General features: G+C 53.8%; 2 protein-coding genes across 2 annotated transcripts in view; both read left to right on the top strand.

Moving 5' to 3' along the window:
* Nucleotides 1-8,013, top strand: part of EDC4 (enhancer of mRNA decapping 4) — a 33,374-nt gene extending 25,361 nt beyond the window's left edge. The window contains exons 23-29 of the mRNA XM_021541157.4: nt 338-493; nt 1,188-1,303; nt 1,967-2,132; nt 3,313-3,499; nt 4,657-4,876; nt 5,542-5,705; nt 6,967-8,013. Of these exons, the coding sequence (XP_021396832.1) occupies nt 338-493; nt 1,188-1,303; nt 1,967-2,132; nt 3,313-3,499; nt 4,657-4,876; nt 5,542-5,705; nt 6,967-7,159 (1,202 nt within the window). The 3' untranslated portion in view covers nt 7,160-8,013. The remainder of the gene's footprint in view (nt 1-337; nt 494-1,187; nt 1,304-1,966; nt 2,133-3,312; nt 3,500-4,656; nt 4,877-5,541; nt 5,706-6,966) is intronic.
* A 653-nt stretch (nt 8,014-8,666) lies between these two features.
* On the top strand, nt 8,667-11,705 carry NRN1L (neuritin 1 like). Its single transcript, XM_021541156.3, has 3 exons — nt 8,667-8,815; nt 11,026-11,191; nt 11,272-11,705. Exons 1-3 carry the CDS (start codon nt 8,758-8,760, stop codon nt 11,543-11,545), a joined length of 498 nt encoding a protein of 165 aa, XP_021396831.3. The 5' UTR covers nt 8,667-8,757; the 3' UTR covers nt 11,546-11,705.
* Nucleotides 11,706-18,157: the final 6,452 nt, after the last annotated feature.

The raw sequence follows: 18,157 nt of genomic DNA, 5'->3' as shown, positions 1-18,157 counted from the left end.
ATCCTGCTGCAGAGGAATGAGTGAGTGGCTGGCTGGGGCTGAGCTGCTAATGGGGCAGCCAAGTTAACCATAGCAGGAAACAGTACTGTCCAACTTACTTTAGCTGTTTGACTTTCCTGTCTTGCCTTCCAAAGCTCTTTCCTCACCCTGATCAGTTGTTTAAGAGCTGTGTTTCAGGAACACAGCAGTAATCTTATGAGACCACTCTTTCACCAGAGCTGCACATTTGCTCTCACTGAGCCTCTGGAGGTGAGGCTGCTGTCCATCTCTGTGGACAGGAGTGTTGTGGGTAGACAGGAAATCTGTTGCTGTGCTCCTTAACCCAAATTCCCCTTAGAGAGAAGACTGGACCGGGTGCTGATGGAAGGGCAGCAGCGCAATGGGCAGCTCCAGGAGCACCTGTCCCAGCAGCTCTCCCAGTCCCTGTCCGCAGCTGTGTGCAACCGTCTGGAGAGGACCATTCGGGAGGAGATGAAGAAGACAGTGCCCCAGTGTGAGTGTGGCTGCCTGAGGCTGGGAGGTGGATCCCTACTGGTAGCTCCATCAGGATCAAAAGCACACTGGGAAAGTGCTGGCACTGTATGGAGCAGGAGTTAGGTTGTGTTCTGCACAACAGGCTGCTGTGGGCCCCGCTGTAATCTGAGAAGAGGGGCTGTGGTTTAGAAGCAGTATGAGGCTCCCAGAGGGAATGCCCTTCCAGAGAGTGTGGTCTGACCTTCCATAATCTCTAAAGCCTTTGGAGTCTGTTCTGTGGAGGAAGGTGAAAGAGGCTGATGAATTTGGAAATGCTGAGACTTGGCTGGAGCAAGCTTGAAGTTGTCTTTGCCCTTTCTTGATGCACTGGCACCATGCATGTAAGGAAATGTTCCAAAAGCCTGCAGTCAGTAGCTGCCTAAGGCAGGACTACCTTCTATTCTGGATCAGGTCAGCTGTGACTTTGTCACACCAACTCTTAAAAACCTTCAAGGCTGGAGGTTCCACAACTTCTGGTGACTTCCAGAGCTGTACCATCTTCCTAGCAAAGACTTCCTTCAAATATCCAACCTTTTTTCCTTAAACACAGTTTGTGATCATTGTCCCTTGCTGTGTCATATGCAAGAACCATTTGATTCCATTTTCTTTTCTGGGCTTTGGAGTGTGACTTTAGGCTTAAAGCTGCAATTTTGTCCTGTTTGTGTTATGCCTAGGCATTTCCAAGAGCATGGACCCTACTGTCAGCCAGCTCAGTAATACTATTGCTACCAAGCTCACTGCTGTTGAGGGGACACTGAAAGAGAATATTACCAAGCTGGTGAAATCAAAGGTAAGGAGTACCAAAGTAGCTTTTCCAGGGCACACTAGGTTGTCAACTGCCAGATCTTATGCCTTTTCCCCTCACCTCTGTCTCTAGGTAATGTCAGTTTAGCTGCCAGTAGTCAAAGCTTTTTCATGGTCTCACTAGGATGACAAGCTCTTTGTATGTTCCCCTGCCACTTTGCCTCATTAACACTTTTTTCATTTACCAAGTTGTTCATTTTCTGCTAGAGTAGAAATTCTCACCACAGCAGTGACTTTTAGGGCCAGCTCAGTCAAGTGGCAAATGTTTGACTGGCTGCATTCTGATCTCCATATTTGCATTATTTAGGGGGCACAAGCTGCTTACTTACCTTGGCAGGGAATTATGGATTATTTGGGAAGGAAAGAGAAGGGCAAAGGAGCTGTGCCTGACTGTGCCATCTTCTCTTGCTCTGTAGCAGAAGTACAGAGAAGTGGTGCTGGTTTTGGGCAGCCCCTGAGCAAGCAGAGGTTCTGCCTGCTGGAGTCACAGTGCAGCCTGGCCCGTGGGAAGAGCCAAGGGAATACTCTTGGACACTGGGCTGTCCTTACCTGGTGTGGGTGTGTTGTAGGGACCTGGTGTTTGCTCACACCCTTAGTCCTGGAGCAGACTGTAGTTAATTTTCTGGAATCTTCTCTGTGTGCTTGTAAGAACCTTACAGACAGTGTTGTGAGGGCCACAGCTGACACTCTGCAGGGACCCATCCAGTCAGCCTACAGGGAGGCCTTCCAGAGCGTCGTGCTGCCAGCCTTTGAGAAGAGCTGCCAGTCCATGTTCCAGCAAATCAATGACACCTTCAAGCAGGGCACACAGGAATGTGAGTAGGTTTCCTCCTTCAAGTCTTCTCTGCACTATTTACATGCATTAGTGGCTGGCAAAACGTTTGCCTTACGTTTTTACCTTTCAGAGTTTCAGTAGTGAGTGTTTAACCTCTTAGCCCATGCATGTGTTCTGTTTCATACTTGGGAAGCAGAAGTGGGGAGGTTTTTGTGGGTGGTGCTATAAGAGTATGGATTCACTTCTGGTCTTTGTAGCCCACATAGTAAAACACTCAGCTGTGTTCTGGGAATCTGTGACTTCATCTATTGAGTAGGAAAAGCCCAGCTGCAGGATTGTCCCATCCTGGTGTCAGGAGCATGATGAATGGAGAGTCTGCAGTCCTGCAGCTAGGCCCTGCTCTCAGAGGGGTAATGGATTGGAGAAGGTTTAGAGAAGGGTACTGGGATGACCAGAGGTTAAATAGTGGCTGAACAGTGTGACCATAGTCAGGCTGAAATAGAGCATACCCTTAAGTAAGGAAAACTGTACACTGATGCACTGCAAAAGATCATTCCTGTTCTCAGGCTTGGGATGCAGATCCTTGGCCTTTGGGGAGGCTGGACTGGTATTACTCTGCAGAGCTGGTTTCTGAGAGGGCCTGAATGTGACCAGTGCTAGCACAGTGACTTCTGTTGGCCACAGATCTGCAGGGTGTCTCCAGCTGCTGTTAGTTTTGCACCCTTCCTCTTTCACACAAGTCTCCCACAAATATGAGAGCTTACATTCTTCTCCCTTTGATCAGGCCAGTTCCTAAGATATTTTAAAATAGAGGTTTTAAATCTTTGGAGACATGATTTCTTTCTTGTCAGAAAAATTTCATCTCTTTCTTCATGAGCATTGAACTAATGCAGATCACAATTCACACAACGTATGAAATAAAACACCCTCACTCCTGCCTTTATGTCCCTTGAACAAGGAAGTGCCTGTAGAAGCCTGTTGTAGAACTGGTGGGTTTGTTGCTGTGTTGTGTGATCTTGTGTGATGGGGAGGCTGGAAGATGGGTTCTAGTTTAATGTAATACAGCCCAAAACAAGGCTTGTGCTTCTCTGTCCTGTGCTCATCCACGGGCTCACAATCGCTTCTGCTGGAGAACATGCAGAGCCTGGCAGCTGGATTTCTGCCCTGATCATCTCCACAGGTGCAGATGGCACAAACATCTCCCTCTCTGCCTGTTGCAGATATCCAGCAGCTGGAGGCTCACTTGAAGAACAAGAAGGCACGAGAGCAGGAGGTGCGGGAGCCGCTGCTGAACCAGCTGCGGCAGCTCCTCAGCACCTTCCAGAGCACCACGGAGCAGATGGCGTCCACCATCGCGGCCAGCGTCCACGCCGAGGTGCAGCACCAGCTGCACGTCATCGTGGGCAAGTGAGTTGGCAGCTGGGCTTGTGGAAGGGGATGTCCCTGAGATGTACCTGCACCTATCACAGGCACCTCTCCCTGCTTGGCAGGGAGTGCTGTAGGGCTGCGTGCTGGCCCTGCACCGTGGCAAGGCAAGTGGGCTGGTGGCTGTGGCCCACAGAAGGTTTCCCAGTTGGGAAGCTCAGGGCCTGCTTTTCTCCAGGTCCCATGTGCACAGTGGAAAACAGAAGGATCCAAGGCACCACTAAGCAGACTCAAATCTGAGTACTACCTGAAGATGATTTCAGAGGAGTCTTTTCTTTACTCGGTGTCCTCGGGCATACAGTTTCTACAGGCTACTCTCTCTCCCCACAAATGCTCTACTGCAGTTTGTGCTTTGCCCTCTTGGGTGGGATCCCAGCAGTGCCTTCAGCACATTTACACCATGAGACAGTGGCAGATTGCCAAGCATTGGGACTGGCTGGGGGGCAGAGCAACCCTGTCTATTTTAACCCACTTAAAGAAATGTCAAAACCTGTTTGGGTCTTCAGTGCAGGTCAGAGTTGCCAGGAAGGACATCACAATAAATCCTAGTTTTGTTGCATGGGCTGTGCTTGTTCCCAAACAAGCCCTGCTTTTCTACCTGTGGTAGAGGAGATTTGATGCTTTGTACCCTTTGTGAGAGGGGAGAATCCAGCCCTTGAGGGAAACAGTGTCACACAGAGCAGCAGAGTCTGCACTGTGAAATCCTGTTCTGTGGAGAAGTCACAGGCACAGTGTAAGTGTGTTCTCATTCTAAAGGTGTCATCTGCACACGAGGAGCTGCATCTGACAGGTCTCCTGTAGGAAGCTGGCCCCATTTGGGGATAACCCCACAGCTTAGTCACCTTGCTTTGTACGCCAGAGACATTAAAGATTTAAAACACTGTTTGATGAGAGACTTAGTTCCCTGAAATATCACTTTCCTGCACAGAATCCCAGCATCTTCCAAGTGCACCCTGGGACATTGTGATGTTGGCCACAGAGTTGCCTGTGCCTCAGATCTATTTGTATGAGCCCTTAGGGAGCCCCACTACAAAAAGCAAACCAGCCTGTGTTTTCTCACTGGTATAAGCTTTGTGCAGTATTATCCCTGGGCTCTTCATTCTCAGAGGTGCCCATGGGTTCTGTTTTGTTTTTTTCAGCATGCAGGAGTCTATTTTGGCCCAGGTGCAGAGAGTCATTAAAGGAGAAGTGAGCCTGGCCATGAAGGAGCAGCAGGCAGCCGTCACCTCGAGCATCGTCCAGGCAATGCGCTCGGCAGCCGGGACGCCCATCCCCTCTACTCACATGGATTTCCAGTCCCAGCAGACTCACATCCTTCAGCTGCTGCAGCAGGGACACCTCAACCAAGCTTTCCAGCAGGTACCTAGTTTTCCTGGTAGTCATCCACTGCTCGTTGGGGATTGAGAAGGAAAAAAGGGCTCCTTTTTTGGGCACGTAATCTCACAACAGCTTACACAGGAGTTGCCTGAAAATACCTGTGGCAGTGGGGTGCTCGAGGGGTGCAGTTGCTCTCATGCAGGTGGAGCCAGAGCCATGCAGGTTCCACGATTTGGTAGCAGTTAAGTTCCTTCATCCATGCCCGTGTCCTGTCAGGAAACCAGCATGTTCTGCCATCAGCGCTGGCACGTGGCACACCAACAGCTTCATAAGCCTATCCAGGCAGATCTACCAGCTGGGGCCTGACCTTGCCTTTGACTTTGAACGTGCAGGCAGATCCCTTGGAGCTGCTGCAGACAAACTCTTCTGGGAATGATAGCACTGCTGGCCCTGCTCCATGCTGCTGACAGTAACCTGCTCCCCTCTGTCTGGTTGTGTCTGTTCAGCTTGGAACAGACACAGGTTCTCCTCAGAGCATGGAGCAAGAGCCTAAAGATGGCCCTGCTGGCCTGTACAGCAGAGGTGCAGAGATTTTTGCTCCCAGAGGAGGCTGTTGAGCCACTGAGCATCCCAGAGCTGTCACTCTGTCCTGTGTCCCTCACCTGCGTGTTGGTTCCTGTGCATTTCTAGCTGTGTCTTCCTTGCAGGCTCTAACAGCAGCTGATCTCAACCTGGTTCTATATGTCTGTGAGACTGTGGATACTCAGCAAGTATTTGGACAGCATCCATGCCCGCTGTCCCAGCCTGTGCTGCTCTCCCTCATTCAGCAGCTCTCCTCAGATCTGGGCACTCGTACAGAACTGAAGTTGAAGTGAGTATGACCAGAGAACTGGGTCCTGTTCTTAGCCCTGGATTTAAATTCAGTGCCTCAAAGTGGAAGGTAGAACTTTGACAAAAGTTAGAGTTTCTGTACCCAGTTACTGGCATGTTTAAAGACAGTGGTAACTTAGAAAAATATGTCAGCATTGCCACAGAAAGCTTTGCTGCCCTGGGGTAGTAATGGAAGGAGTACCCAGCAGTAGGTGCTGGTACCTCTGGAATTGTAGCCTGTAAATATTTGCAGCCTGTGCAGCAATCCCCATTCCTCAAGGAACAATTTCCTTGTGGACACAAAAGAAGGGATAGTGCCATGTTCCCTGGATAATACAATATCCAGGGCAAGTTTGCTCTGTCCTCAGCTCTTAACCCATCACTGGACTTTGTGTCAGCAGTTTGTTGTCGTGACTGTCAGAAAGGCTCAGTGGGAGGCTGCAGCAGGAGCTACTGGTATAATTTCTGGTAGATGTTCCAAGCAAAGCGTGTGTGACAGAATAGTGACTGTACTGATACTTGCCATGAACATTTTTAGTGTCTGAGTCAAAACCCTGCTATCTGCCCTTAAAAGCTAAATTGTTAAGGTACCTACAGGTTTTGACTATGGCTTGTGTGGAAAAATTACTTAAATTGAGTTTTTAACTCAATAAGGATAAGCAAGCTAGAAAAACTGAAAATAGCTTCAAGTTACAGGCTGGTAATTGGAGTTAAAGCTGCTGCTGTAAAGTTTAAACTGGATTGTTTTTGAAAACCTGCAGTGACCACATTGCCTGACTCAGGCTGTGATATAAAAGGTGATGGCTCATCTGAACTTTAGAGTGTCTTCTTGGTAAAAGTCTTGATCTTATCCCACCCTTTCCTGGATGGAATTTATTGTAACCCTACACAAACTGAGCCTCGCTGCTGAGGGGTTTTACTGTCTAATGAGTGACTAATTCTATTTAACGGTATTTAAGGTAGTATCTACTGAGAGTCACCTCCAACACTGTTGGGAGTTCTCACTGGCTGTGGCCTCTGCCTTGGTTCAAGCAGCCAGGTTGTGGGGCAGGGGGGCAGGCTGGGAGCTGTAGGCTGACCTCACATGTTTAGGAAGGGATAGGTGGACTCTGCTGTGAGTCAGGAACATTTCTTTTGTGACAAGTGGACATGCTGCAGAGTTTGGAGAGTGGAACAAAACCGCATCTTCAGCGCCAACATGAACCAAATTGGATTGGGATCATATTCTGGGACTGGTCCTAACCTTGCTCTCTCTCCTTCAGCTACTTGGAGGATGCAGTGATGCACCTTGACCAAAGCGACCCCATCACCCGAGACCACATGGGGTCAGTCATGAACCAGGTGCGGCAAAAGCTCTTCCAGTTCCTGCAGGTGGAACCCCACAACCCTCTGAGCAAGGCTGCGCGTCGCCTCATGATCATGCTCCAGGGCCTGGTCACCCCTGGCATGACCTAGGAGGACCTGGCTGCCTGGTGGGCTGCTCCCCCGAAGCCCACCCCGCAGATCTGTAATTACTAACGATGCCTGGCTGGTGTTACTCTTGCCAGAAAATCTATCAGCACGTCTGTGATGTTTCAAAGACGAACACCATCTGTGTATAGTTCCAAATAGTCACTGAACACTCACTTGGCTTATTTTTCCTAAATAGCCTCTTTTTTGAGAGTTAAATCTCTTCTTCGCCTGCCCATCCGTCCTCAAGGCTTGCTGGCTGTCCATGTCTCACGCAGCAGAAGCCAATGGATTCTTGACCCCTGTAAAAGTTTGGATCTGCTGCTGTCAGCGAGGGAGCAGCGAGGTGTGCGCTGAGCACAAGGGCTGCCCGCGCTCCTCGCCGACAGAAACCCGTGCCCACACCTCAGTGAAGGGCTCCAGCTCCTCCTCCCTGGCAGGCTGTAGGCACAGGGAGGAGGTCAGCCGAGCAAGAGGGGTTAGATAGAATTCATTAATTAGCTAATTACTCTGAGGTTCGTTAATTCCAGATCCACAGTGGAGTACCCGGCCCACCTGGCCCAGTGAGGCAGGTTTGGGCAGGGGGTGACACCTCTGGAGTGCCCCGGGGAGGGGCTCTGGGTCAGGGTGCTGAGGCAGCAGCAGACTGCAAGAGCTCTAGGGGGCCACCAGTTCTGTTGTGCATTGGAGCATGTCCATGTTTCAGACATTAGTTTTGATTTTACACCCAGGTTTTTCTTTTTATCTGAATTTTGAAATTTTGGGCGGTTTTGTTGTTCTGGTTTTTTTTTTGTTTTGTTTTTTTTTTGGGGGGGGTTTGAAATAACATTAAGAACAGTTCAATAAAAAACTTTTGGAGAAAAAAAAAACATGGAGACCTTCTGTTGTGTGATGGAGGGAAGTCTGAGGCGTCTTTTAGCATATCAAGCTATCTCCAGGCTGGAGCTGGAGGTGATGGGCCACCATCACCTCTCTCTTCCCAGATTTTTTCCTGAGTTTCTGCTCAAGCTTTCCTGCTTGACTCCAGCAGGGCATAGTGATCTCTGCTTCCTGGGAGAGGCAGGAGGCAATGGTGGGATACTGGCTGTGGGAAGGGGACATTAATTCCCCTTTTCACAGCAAAAATGTCTCTGGCTGTCTTTTCTTCCTTCCTGGAGAAGAAGAGGCTCTGGAAAGACCTTACAGCATCTTCCCAATACATAAAAGGAGCTCCAATAGAGCTGGAAAAGGGCTTTGGACAAGGGTGTAGAGTGACAGGGCAAGGATGAATGGCTTCACACTGACAGAGGACAGGATTAGATTGGATATTAGGAAAATTTTATTCCCTGTGAGGACAGTGGGTGGCAGGTTGCCCAGAGAAGCTGTGGCTGCCCCATTCCTGGAAGTGTTCACAAGACCAGATTGCACAGGGCTGGAACGAGATGTTTTTTACGGTCCCGTCCATCCCGAAGCGTTCTGTGACTCCGTGAGCTGCGAGGGCCGGGGTGCAGCCCGGGGCTCCTCCGCCCCTCGGCGGGGCGGGCCGGGGCGGGGCCGGGCGGCGGGGCCGGGGCTGCCGGCGGCGGGCGCGGAGCACTCGGCGGCGGCGGCGCGGGGTCCGCACCATGGGCGGCGGCTGCTGGCGGCTGCTGGGCGTCGTGTGCCCGCTGCTCCTGCACCTCGGTGAGTGCCGCGGGACCGCTCCGGGCCGGGCTGCGGGGCCGGCACCCCCGGCTCTCCCCGCCGGGGCTCGGGGGCTGGCGGGTGGGAGCGGGACCCCCGGCCGCGTCCCGCACCCTCTGTAGCTGCGGGGTGCCCGGTTGCCCCTCGGCTCAGCGATCCATCCGCTCTTGTCCCGTGCCCTGAGAGCCGGGCAGGGAGGAGCGCGGCTTCACGGCGCTGTCCGGGGTGTCTCTGCTCAGACGGGGACAGTTCCCGAGCTCTGGATCTCCAGCCCTGTGTGCCACCCCACGCAGCCGCTGGCTTTCCCTGCTGCCTTCGTTCACCGCGGGGCCGGAGGGCATCCTGGTCGCTGGGGGACTGTTACCCGGCAGGTCCTGCGCCTCTCCGGCACCAGCGTGTCCCCTCCACACTCCCGCTCCTCCGAGAGCCGAGGGAGGATGTGGAGCACAGCGGTACCCAGTGACAAATCTCTGGGATTAACCTGGTTCGGCTGCACGGACGATGAAGGACATGGACCACCCTGGTGGATTTTAGGCTCAGAGGGTGGGTGACTCCGACCCTTCCCCAGGAGCAGCGCGGCTTCACTCGCTGTGGAGCTCGGGATGCTCTGCAGCGCCCAGGGAAACTTCCTCCGTCTTTTCCTTTGGGCTTTCTCCCTGACGGAGCCGGGGGCAGGTTTTTCCCCACGGTTTTGCAGGGGAGCAGCAGAGATTATTTGCCCTCGTGCTTTCTTCTTCTTTGCTCGCCCTGCCCAGCCTCTGTCGAGGGAGCTGAGCAGAGGGGAGGGCTGGTGCCGGACCCCAGAGGAGCCCAGGAGGTGAAAACCTCAGCCTGCAGCAGGGACCAGCCGGCTGAAGGGAAGCATCATCTGCCCAAGCCGCTGGGTCCTTGGGCTGGTGGGAGGCAGGCTTGTTGCCTGGCTGGGTGAAAAGAGGAGCAATGGATTCCACTTTCTCTGTTGATACCTGCCATGTTTGTGACCCACGTGTCTGGCATTTGTCTGAGACTTTCCTCAGTGCTGTGCTCAGGGGGTTCTCATTGCAAACTCCTGAAGTGCCCTGTGATCATGTCAGGCTCTCCCTGGTGTTAGTCTCGACCACAGGCACTTTGCTCAGGACCCTGTTCCAGTGGTGCAGGCATGGGATGCCAGCAGCAAGGCACACGGCTTCCTGCAGACATCCTGGCTGCATCCCCCACAGGGCTCTCCTCAATTAGAAACCTCCCTGGTGCACACCCATGTCACTTCCAAAACTCTTGTAACTCCTGTGAAGTGGCACAGGGACCCCACATCTTCTGGCCTGCAGGACCTCTGGGGCAGAGCTGAGGACCATGCAGGTTTTCTCTGTGACCCAGTCACACACAAACTCCTTTTGAGCTTCCCACTGGTCGTGGATGCACTGGCAGTCCTCATGAAGACACCCTGTCACCCATTGTCCCGTGTCTGGCACCAGGGTTTGGCCAGTGCCAGGGGTGAATTGTTTGTAGAACTGAGCAGGGAATCAGGACTTCTCAGAATGAAGCAGCCAGGCTTGCACTTGCACCTTTTCCTTTTGTACTTTTTCCTCCTCTTTTCCTCCCCCGCTTCCCCTTCATGTTTTCCCTTTCCCTTTTCTCTTTATCCTTTCCCCTTTCCCGTTCACCTTTCCCCTTCCATCTTTCTCTTCCCCCTTTCCTCTTCCCCTCCTTTTCCACTTTCCTTTTTCCTTTCCCCTTCTCCTTCCTCCTTCCCCTTCCCCTTTCTCTTTCTCTTTCTCTTTCCCACTTTCCCCTTCTCTTTCCCCCTTCCCCTTTGTTTTCCCCTTTCCCCCTCCTCCCCACTGCAGTCAGAGTAGGGACTCCAGCTTTCTGAGCCTTTGCTTTGTTTTTTTTTCTGTTGTAGTCACAAATTAATCTTTGTGTCAGGGGATAAAGGCCGGGACAGATGGCTCTGGGGAGCGCCGGGGAGGCCCGAGGTGGCGCGGCCGCAGGAGCCCTGCGGCGAATGGCAGCATCGCTGCGGGGTCGTCACATCGCGTCGGGCTCCGGGGCCGGGAGCGAAGGGTCACTCCGAGTGCCCAGGGAGGGGATGCCGGCGGTCCGGGGGCATGTGGAAGCCTCTCGCCACATTTCAGAGCCCAGTGTCACCCCCACCCGGTGACACGCCCGCGCCACGCTGCCCTGAGCCGGGCGGGCGGGGGCTCAGCTCGGTGTCTCCTCTCTGTGCCCCGCAGCCGCGAGCCAGGAGCCCGTCAGCATGGCGGGACAGTGCGACACCATCTACAAGGGCTTCGCCGAATGCCTCCTCAGCCTGGGGGAGAGCATGGCCCGGAGCGTCCGGCAGCAGCAGCAGCAGGAGGAGGGCGGCGACGAGGCGCAGGAGCTGGACGCCATCTGCAAGTGAGTGTCCCTGTGGGAGCCGCTGGGACGGTGCGGTCACCGCCGCCAGCATCGCCCCCGACTCCCGCCCTCCTCCCCAGGTCCTGGGATGAGTTCCACACCTGCGCCAGCGAGGCGCTGTCGCGGTGCCCCGTGGAGGCGGCCACCGTCTGGGAGTCGCTGCGCCAGGAGTCCCGCAAGATCCAGTTCCAGGGGAACCTGCAGGAGCTGTGCAGCGCCCGGGGCCGCCTGGCCAGCGCCCGGAGCTCGCCGGCCTCTGAGACCAACCAGGCCACGCTGCGGGGCTCGGCCGCCGCCCCGCAGCCCCGGCTGCTGGCCCTGCTGGCCCTGCCGCTGCTGCTGGCCCGGCTCTAGCCCTGCTCGGCCGCGGGGGCCCAGGCGATGCCGGCTGCCACGGCTGCTGGCCGGTCCCGCCACGCCCGCCTCCCACCCGGGCATCCCTCGCGGGGCACGGTCCTCTCCTGCAGCACTTCAGATGGATTTATATTTATATTAAAAGACACTTTTACATTTCTCCTGTCTCTCTGCCATGGGATGCTCCTTGAGCCCCTCCCAGGCCCCGTGTTTGCTCTGGGTACTGGAGAGGAGATGCTCCCTGCACCAGTCCCCAAGAAGGGCCAGCGGGAGGGTCTGTGACTCCTTTCCTCCAGTGTACTGCCCATGGTCATGCCAGGTAGTCCATGGGACCATGGACAGCCCCGGGGAGGGGCAATTCCCACCGCCCTGGTGCTCCCTGACTGCTGCTTTTTAGGGCTGGGCATAGCAGATATTCCCTTTAGAGGTGGGTCAAATGTTTTATTCATTTTAAAGGGCACCTTAGGAAAACACAGGGTGCAGATTTCTTTGTCTTTTTGGCAGCCAATAACTTGTCCTCTGATGGGCAACTTCAGTGACATTTTCTGTTTTCCACCCCTTTTATTTTGGTCTTGCTGTATTCATGGTCATGAAGAAAAGTATGGTTTGCAGGGAAGAGAGGTTTTTTTGGGTTTTTTTTTAACCAAGATGATGGAGGCAAAAAAGCTAGGGAACTGGAAATCTCATCCAGGTTCACAGGGAACTTGTCAAAGTTAAACCAAGATGATTTGTGGGTGTTTAACTTGGCTAAACTTGTATCTATCAGTGGAAGATGCTCTAATTCCCATCCCTGTCGCTGTTATGCTGAAAAGTTAGGATATTTTCCGAGCTACTAAAGCCCAGAGTGCAAACCAGCTCCCCTAGGCCTGGGCTGGCCAGGCGTCCTCCCTGCTCTCCTGGGCACAGCCTTCGCTCCCCACCCATCACATGAAGGGCCACTGGAATTGCAAATGGGCCACCCCAGCTGTGGCACAGATCACGGGCTCCTTGCTGGTGTGGCCCCCAGCAGCAGTGGTGAGTAAATCTGGTTGGCATGTGGGAAACCATCCCACTTGGGAAAGGCAACCAAATCCTCTGGCCAACACCACGAGTGCCCCCACCCTGAGGATTGCTCCAGGTTCAACAGAGGGCAGGAGCCATGAGCTCCTGTGTGCTGTTGGTAGCGAGTTGCTGCTGTTTCTGTGATTTCTGTGACTTCAAGGCTGTCCCAAAAACACTCCAGCAGCTGGGCAGCTGGGCACATGGTTTTGGCCTGGGGAAGCTTTTGCCACACTGTCCTGTGGCTGAAAGCTCAGTAATCACTGTCCTCATTGAGCCAGGGAAAAATATTGCTTGTTTCATCATAAAACCCCTTCCTGCGAGGTCTGGTAACTTAAACATGTGATTGGTCACCTCTGGGATGTCACCCTGGTTGTCCCAGCCCTCTGCCAGTCCTGGGTCTGGGAAACACTAACAGGATTGCTGGTTCATCCCATGGGGCTGAGTGGTTCCTGCCGATCCCTCAGCTCTGTGGGGGTTCTGCGTTTATATCCCGTTGTTTATCTCACTAACCAGCCTGGAGCTGGCTGGGGGGACACAAAACATCTGGGCTCCCGGCAGCCCTTGCTGGGGGAAGATGCTGATCCCGGGGCCGGTGCCCCGTGGGACAAGGGGCAAGACACCGCCCCAGCTCTCCTGATGCAGCAGCTGCCGCTCCCCGTGTTTAACGCCAGCGCCGGGGGGATAATCCGCCGATTCTTTCCTTCCCAGTTCCTGACAATCCTGTGTTTAAGGGTGAATTAGTGCCGGATCCCGGCAGGGTGGCTAAGAGGATAAACGCCAGCCGGGCGCCGGGCGCGCACCGCGCAGCGCCCACCGGCACCTCCGAGGGGGTGGGAGCGGTGGGATCGCAGCGGGACAGTCACCAGTGTGGTGCTGTGACAGGCTGCCACCACGATGGTGACACTTGCAGACAACAAACTGTGCTGCTTCAATCCAGCCGGAATCAAAGCCTGGGAAGATCCGTGCACACCCACCGAACACCCCGGGTGTTTCACCCTGTGTGCAGAGACACACCACAGAAGGTCCCATGGCCTGGAAAATGTCACCGTACATGTCACAGACCCTTGGCTATGTCACCACGTGTCCTGAGCACCAGCACTTGTCACCACACATGGCTCACACCTTTGGCTGTGCTACCACGTGTGTCTTGCAGCTGAAAGGCGTCACTGTGCTGGCACGGATGGCTCTGGGAAGCCAGGGCTGGGATTTGGGTGTGCTGGAAAAACGGTGGGCCTGTGGGTCACCACTGCTTGGTGACACTGCACGTGCAAGAGTCCACAGCAAAGCACTGCCCGAACCCCAGTGCCACCTGTCCCCCCAGTCCTCCTTCAGGGAGGTGCCTGCAGGCCCAAGGGCAGCAGTGTGACAGCAAGGGTGGGCATGCTGACCCCAGGAAAGCTCTCTGGTGCTCCAAAACCGGGACATCGAGCCAGTGTCTGTCTTTCCTTTGGGTCTAAGGGTTTGGGACAGTCCTGCAGCCGTGTCCTGCTGTGGGAGGGGACAACATCCACGTTCCTGTCCCCAGAACAATCAGCTGGCTCACTACACACTGACAGCATCTTAAAGCAACTGTCCAGGCTGAAAGGAGCGGGTGGTGGGGAATGAGACCGGTGGACCCCGGCAGCGGGAGCCTTTGGAGCACCCGCCGTGCTGTGAAAACCCCTCGTTCTGGTTACGAAACTCCGGTGACCTACTTTACACTCCCTGCTTTTGTTCTTAATTCCCAGATATGGCCGCTCTCCAGATTTTGCCCATCAAGGCAAATTAATTGGAGTAGATCCTAATTTGCTCTCTGCTATTCTTTGGGCAGAAGATTAAATGCTCTGCAGACATTATCTCCCTCTCTCTTCTCTAAGAGACAAACCTGAATTAATAAAAAAAGAAAAAAAGAAGGGATAAAGGCCAGCTGAGTCCAGCTGAGTTGGTGTTTGAATTCACTTTTTGTAATCGCAGAAGGGGCCAGGGAGGCCCTCGTGTCCCTGGGCAGCTGGAACCAGATGGTGACACTATTCTAGGTGGCTGTGTGAGTGAGACAGCACACGTGGCACAGTGACATGAGGGTCGACCTCTCACCATGCCGCCCAACGCCTCTGCTACATGATGGCTGAACCCTCCATTCCTTCACCCAGGGAAATTCCTCCTGATGAAGGTGCCATCTGGGGAACTACTCCTCATCTGTGGGGATGCACTTGGGTTTCTCTAACTGGATAGACTGGTGTGGAGGCCACCAGCAGAAGGGGGATGGCTCCTTGCCCTTCCATGGCCAGTGCCACTGTCCCAGTCTGGCATCTCCAACCAGGCACCGGTTTCACCACCTCCAGCTTCACTGGCACCCCAGGGGAGCAGGAGCATTGCAAAACAAGCACAGCCTGGAGGACACTATGTCACAGTGCTGGCCAGTGTCCGAGTTTGCATGGGGATTTCTGCAGAGCCAAATGTCCAACTTCCCGTAAGGAAACACCAAAAGATAACCTCAATCCTCGTGGATCGGAGGCAGTGGGAACAGCTGAGCTGGAGTCACCTCTGCCGTGGGGGCTGTGTTCAGCCCCGTGCCTGGCACCCCATCTGCGCTCTGCTTTGGGGCTGTTTTATTCTCCAGAGAGGCATATGGAAAGTTGGATTTCTTTTTTAAGCAGCTTTAATTGAACATCCTCCCACTACAACCTCTGTTCAGCCTGCTGGGACAACCTTGACCTCTGGCCTGGCATGGCCACTGAGGCTTGGGCTCGCTGCCACACAGGGCAGAGCAGCTCGGAGGAAATCCAGGTTTCTCACTTCACACCATCCATTTGGTCCCATTCTCCTGGCTTCCTATGGCCTGGCACAGCAGGAAGCCTCAGGATCCCCAAATTGTCCCATGCCCGGGATGTGCAGCAGTGTCCCAGGCAGTTCTGTAGTGCTGGGGGAGGGGGATGCTGGAGGTGCTTCCAGCCATTCCCACCACTCCACAGGGAATTACAGCTTGTGGCACCCCTGGGGAGACTCTGGAGTCAGCTGGCAGCACCACAGGCGGGTGTGGGATGCAAAGGGGGCACTGAAGTTCTCGCTCCAAGCAGGGTTAATGCTGGTGCTGGAGCCAGCTCTGGAGCATCTCTGCACCTCCAGGGAGAGAGGATCCTCCACGTGTGGGCACCCAGCATTGCCCTGCTGGTCCCAGCCTGCCTTTAGCAGCTTCCAAAGGAGGAGCCCTGAAGAAGCCACTAACAGGAGATACAAAACTCTAAGGGAGCCCATCCTTGCAGAGGGTTGAGGGCTCTCAGGAGGGACCAGCCATGCTGCAGGACCAGGGGAGCAGTGGCCTAGGGTTCCACTCCTTGGAAGTGTTCAAGGATAGAGCTCTGAGCAACCTGGTCTGCTGGAAGTTGTCCCTGCCCATGGCAGGGAGTTTGGAAGTGGATAACCTTTAAAGGTCCCTTCCAACACAAACCATCCCAGGATTCTGTGACTCTTCACGGACATTCCTGCCTCAAGGGCTGAATCTTTCCCATGGGGCTGGGGGCAGGCTGTAGGTTTTCAGAGCTGGCAGGAGATTTCTGAAGGGGTCAACACTGAAGAGTAAGGCGAGGCTTCTCTCCAGCATCTTGGAAGGGAAAATATTAAAAAAAAATATATATATAAAAAAAAGACAAGTAGACAACAGCCTGTTTGGCAGGAAAACCCACTGTTAGACCCTGCCCAAGCACAGCACTGCTTTGTGAGTGAGTCAGAAACCTGTTACAGTCCCCTCTTGGAGGAGGGAGAAAAAACCCAATGGTTTTTGGCTGGAGCAGTGCTGGTGGGAACCCAGGCACACAGAGCCTGGCAGGATGAGCGGCTGCGGAGCCTCTCAGTGCTCAGAACTTCACAGCTGGTGGCCCCAGCAGCAAGGTGCTTATCCCAGTCAGAAATCTTCCTACTGTGGCTGCAGAAAAGGCTCTAGATGGAATAACAGGCATCAGGAATCAACAGGCAATGACCCCAAGGTCAAAGTGGGTGCCTGACCTGGCAGGCAGTGTATCACACGGATGAGCAGACAGTTCCCTGCCTCATCCCTGGGTGTTTTGCCAGGAGGATGTTGGCTTTGTGCAAATGTCTGGTGTGAAGCTCTCTTGGCTCCAGTGGGTCTCAGAGAACCACCACAGCATAAATAATAGAAGAGCTGCTGTGGTTGAGGTTCTCAGAAGTCCATGGTTCTGGCCCAAGGGTTCGATGCCTGTTGGCTCTTTGATATTTTTCAGCAGTGATGGAGCAGCCTCATTCAGTGTTCCCATGAGGCTGGTCAGGAAACAAAGCAGTGAGGAAGTGACTAATGGAAGAGGCATCCCCTGAGGGAAACATATTTGCTGAGCACTTTTCTCTGTGTGAGTATCCCTGGCCAAGGTGAGGCAGCCCACTGCTCTACACCCGTCAGCCAGGATGACAGAGAGGAACACTCTGGTGGAACCAGGCTGACCTTGAGAAACAGCCTAAAGTAACAGGATCACCTTAAACAGGGACACGTGCAAGGTTTCACATGTCAGACACAGGTTAAGCCACCTGTCAGGGACAGTGCTGGGGATGAGTGGCTGGGGAAACATCTCCATAAAGAAAGTGAGGGGATTAGAGGGCTGAAAACCTACCAGCAGCACCATTACTGTGTGGGACAACAAGAACTGGGGACTTTCTCTCGCAGAGAACTGCACAACTCGCCAGATCTGTCAATTCCAGCCCAGGCAGCCACCTCTCCACCCTCACACATTTCAAACCTTGTTGGGAATTACACCGAGAAGCAGCTGATGACAATAACGTGCATCAGCAGGTACAACTTTTATTACATTATGACTTACTAATCATTTTAAAACAGCTGAAGATCCCAGGAGCATTAAAATAAACCCGGCTATTTTTAAAAGCATGGTAGGAGTGTGAAAATAGCCCCGCTCCACCTGAACCGCCTCGGGAATGACGTGACAGCCAGGCTGGAAAACAAGCCCGACAGCATCGCTTTTGTATGTCCCCGGGGGAAAGGAGTGCCGTCAGCATCCCTGCAAGGTGTTATCCTTCCTCTCCCTGCTCTCAGGTCATCCAGGGCCGGGACGTGGAGTGTTCTGTTTGAGGATGAGGAAAGGATATGAGGAAGCAAGTCCACAGGCAGTTACCAAGCAAACTTTGCGGGTTTTGTGGCACTTAGCTGGGGCAAAGAAAGGAGAAAGGAATGTGCCTCGTTATTTTGCTGTGCACAAGAGCTGTCCCACAGGGCCCGGGTTTTCCCTGCCAGGGAAAAGGACCAATGCTTCCGGACAATTCTCTTGCAAAGGGAATGTTTTTCCAGAGTCCCGCAGCCCAGCGGGGAGCCCTCGGAGCTGCTCCATGGCGCTGCTGGGGAGCTGTCGGAGCTGGATTTGGCTCCAAAGAGGAGGCACTGTGGCCGCTCTTCCGAGGCAGGAGCATGGGGAACGGGAACATCGCCCCCGCCAGGGGCCACCGGCTGAGCCCACGGGGCTGAAGAGGGTCAAAATGCAGATTATGTCAATATTGCCTTAAGGCAGGATGTTCTTTGATGTAAGACTTTTGTGCACTTTCAAATCTAATCAGCGAAACAGGCAGCAGCCAATA

Source organism: Lonchura striata, chromosome 11 (genome assembly GCF_050655825.1).
Source record: "Lonchura striata isolate lonStrDom1 chromosome 11, ASM5065582v1, whole genome shotgun sequence".
NCBI classification, from domain to species: Eukaryota; Metazoa; Chordata; class Aves; order Passeriformes; family Estrildidae; genus Lonchura; species Lonchura striata.
The sequence above is the reverse complement of the archived record's forward strand: the minus strand, read 5'-3'. Positions and strand labels throughout refer to the sequence as shown.

Bases quoted from the DNA above. Each gene is read 5' to 3' on its own strand.
- NRN1L (XM_021541156.3), top strand. From the start codon at position 8,758: ATGGGCGGCGGCTGCTGGCGGCTGCTGGGCGTCGTGTGCCCGCTGCTC. The intron at 8,816-11,025 runs GTGAGTGCCGCG...TGTGCCCCGCAG, and splicing joins CCCGCTGCTCCTGCACCTCG to CCGCGAGCCAGGAGCCCGTC. The intron at 11,192-11,271 runs GTGAGTGTCCCT...CCTCCTCCCCAG, and splicing joins GAGCTGGACGCCATCTGCAA to GTCCTGGGATGAGTTCCACA.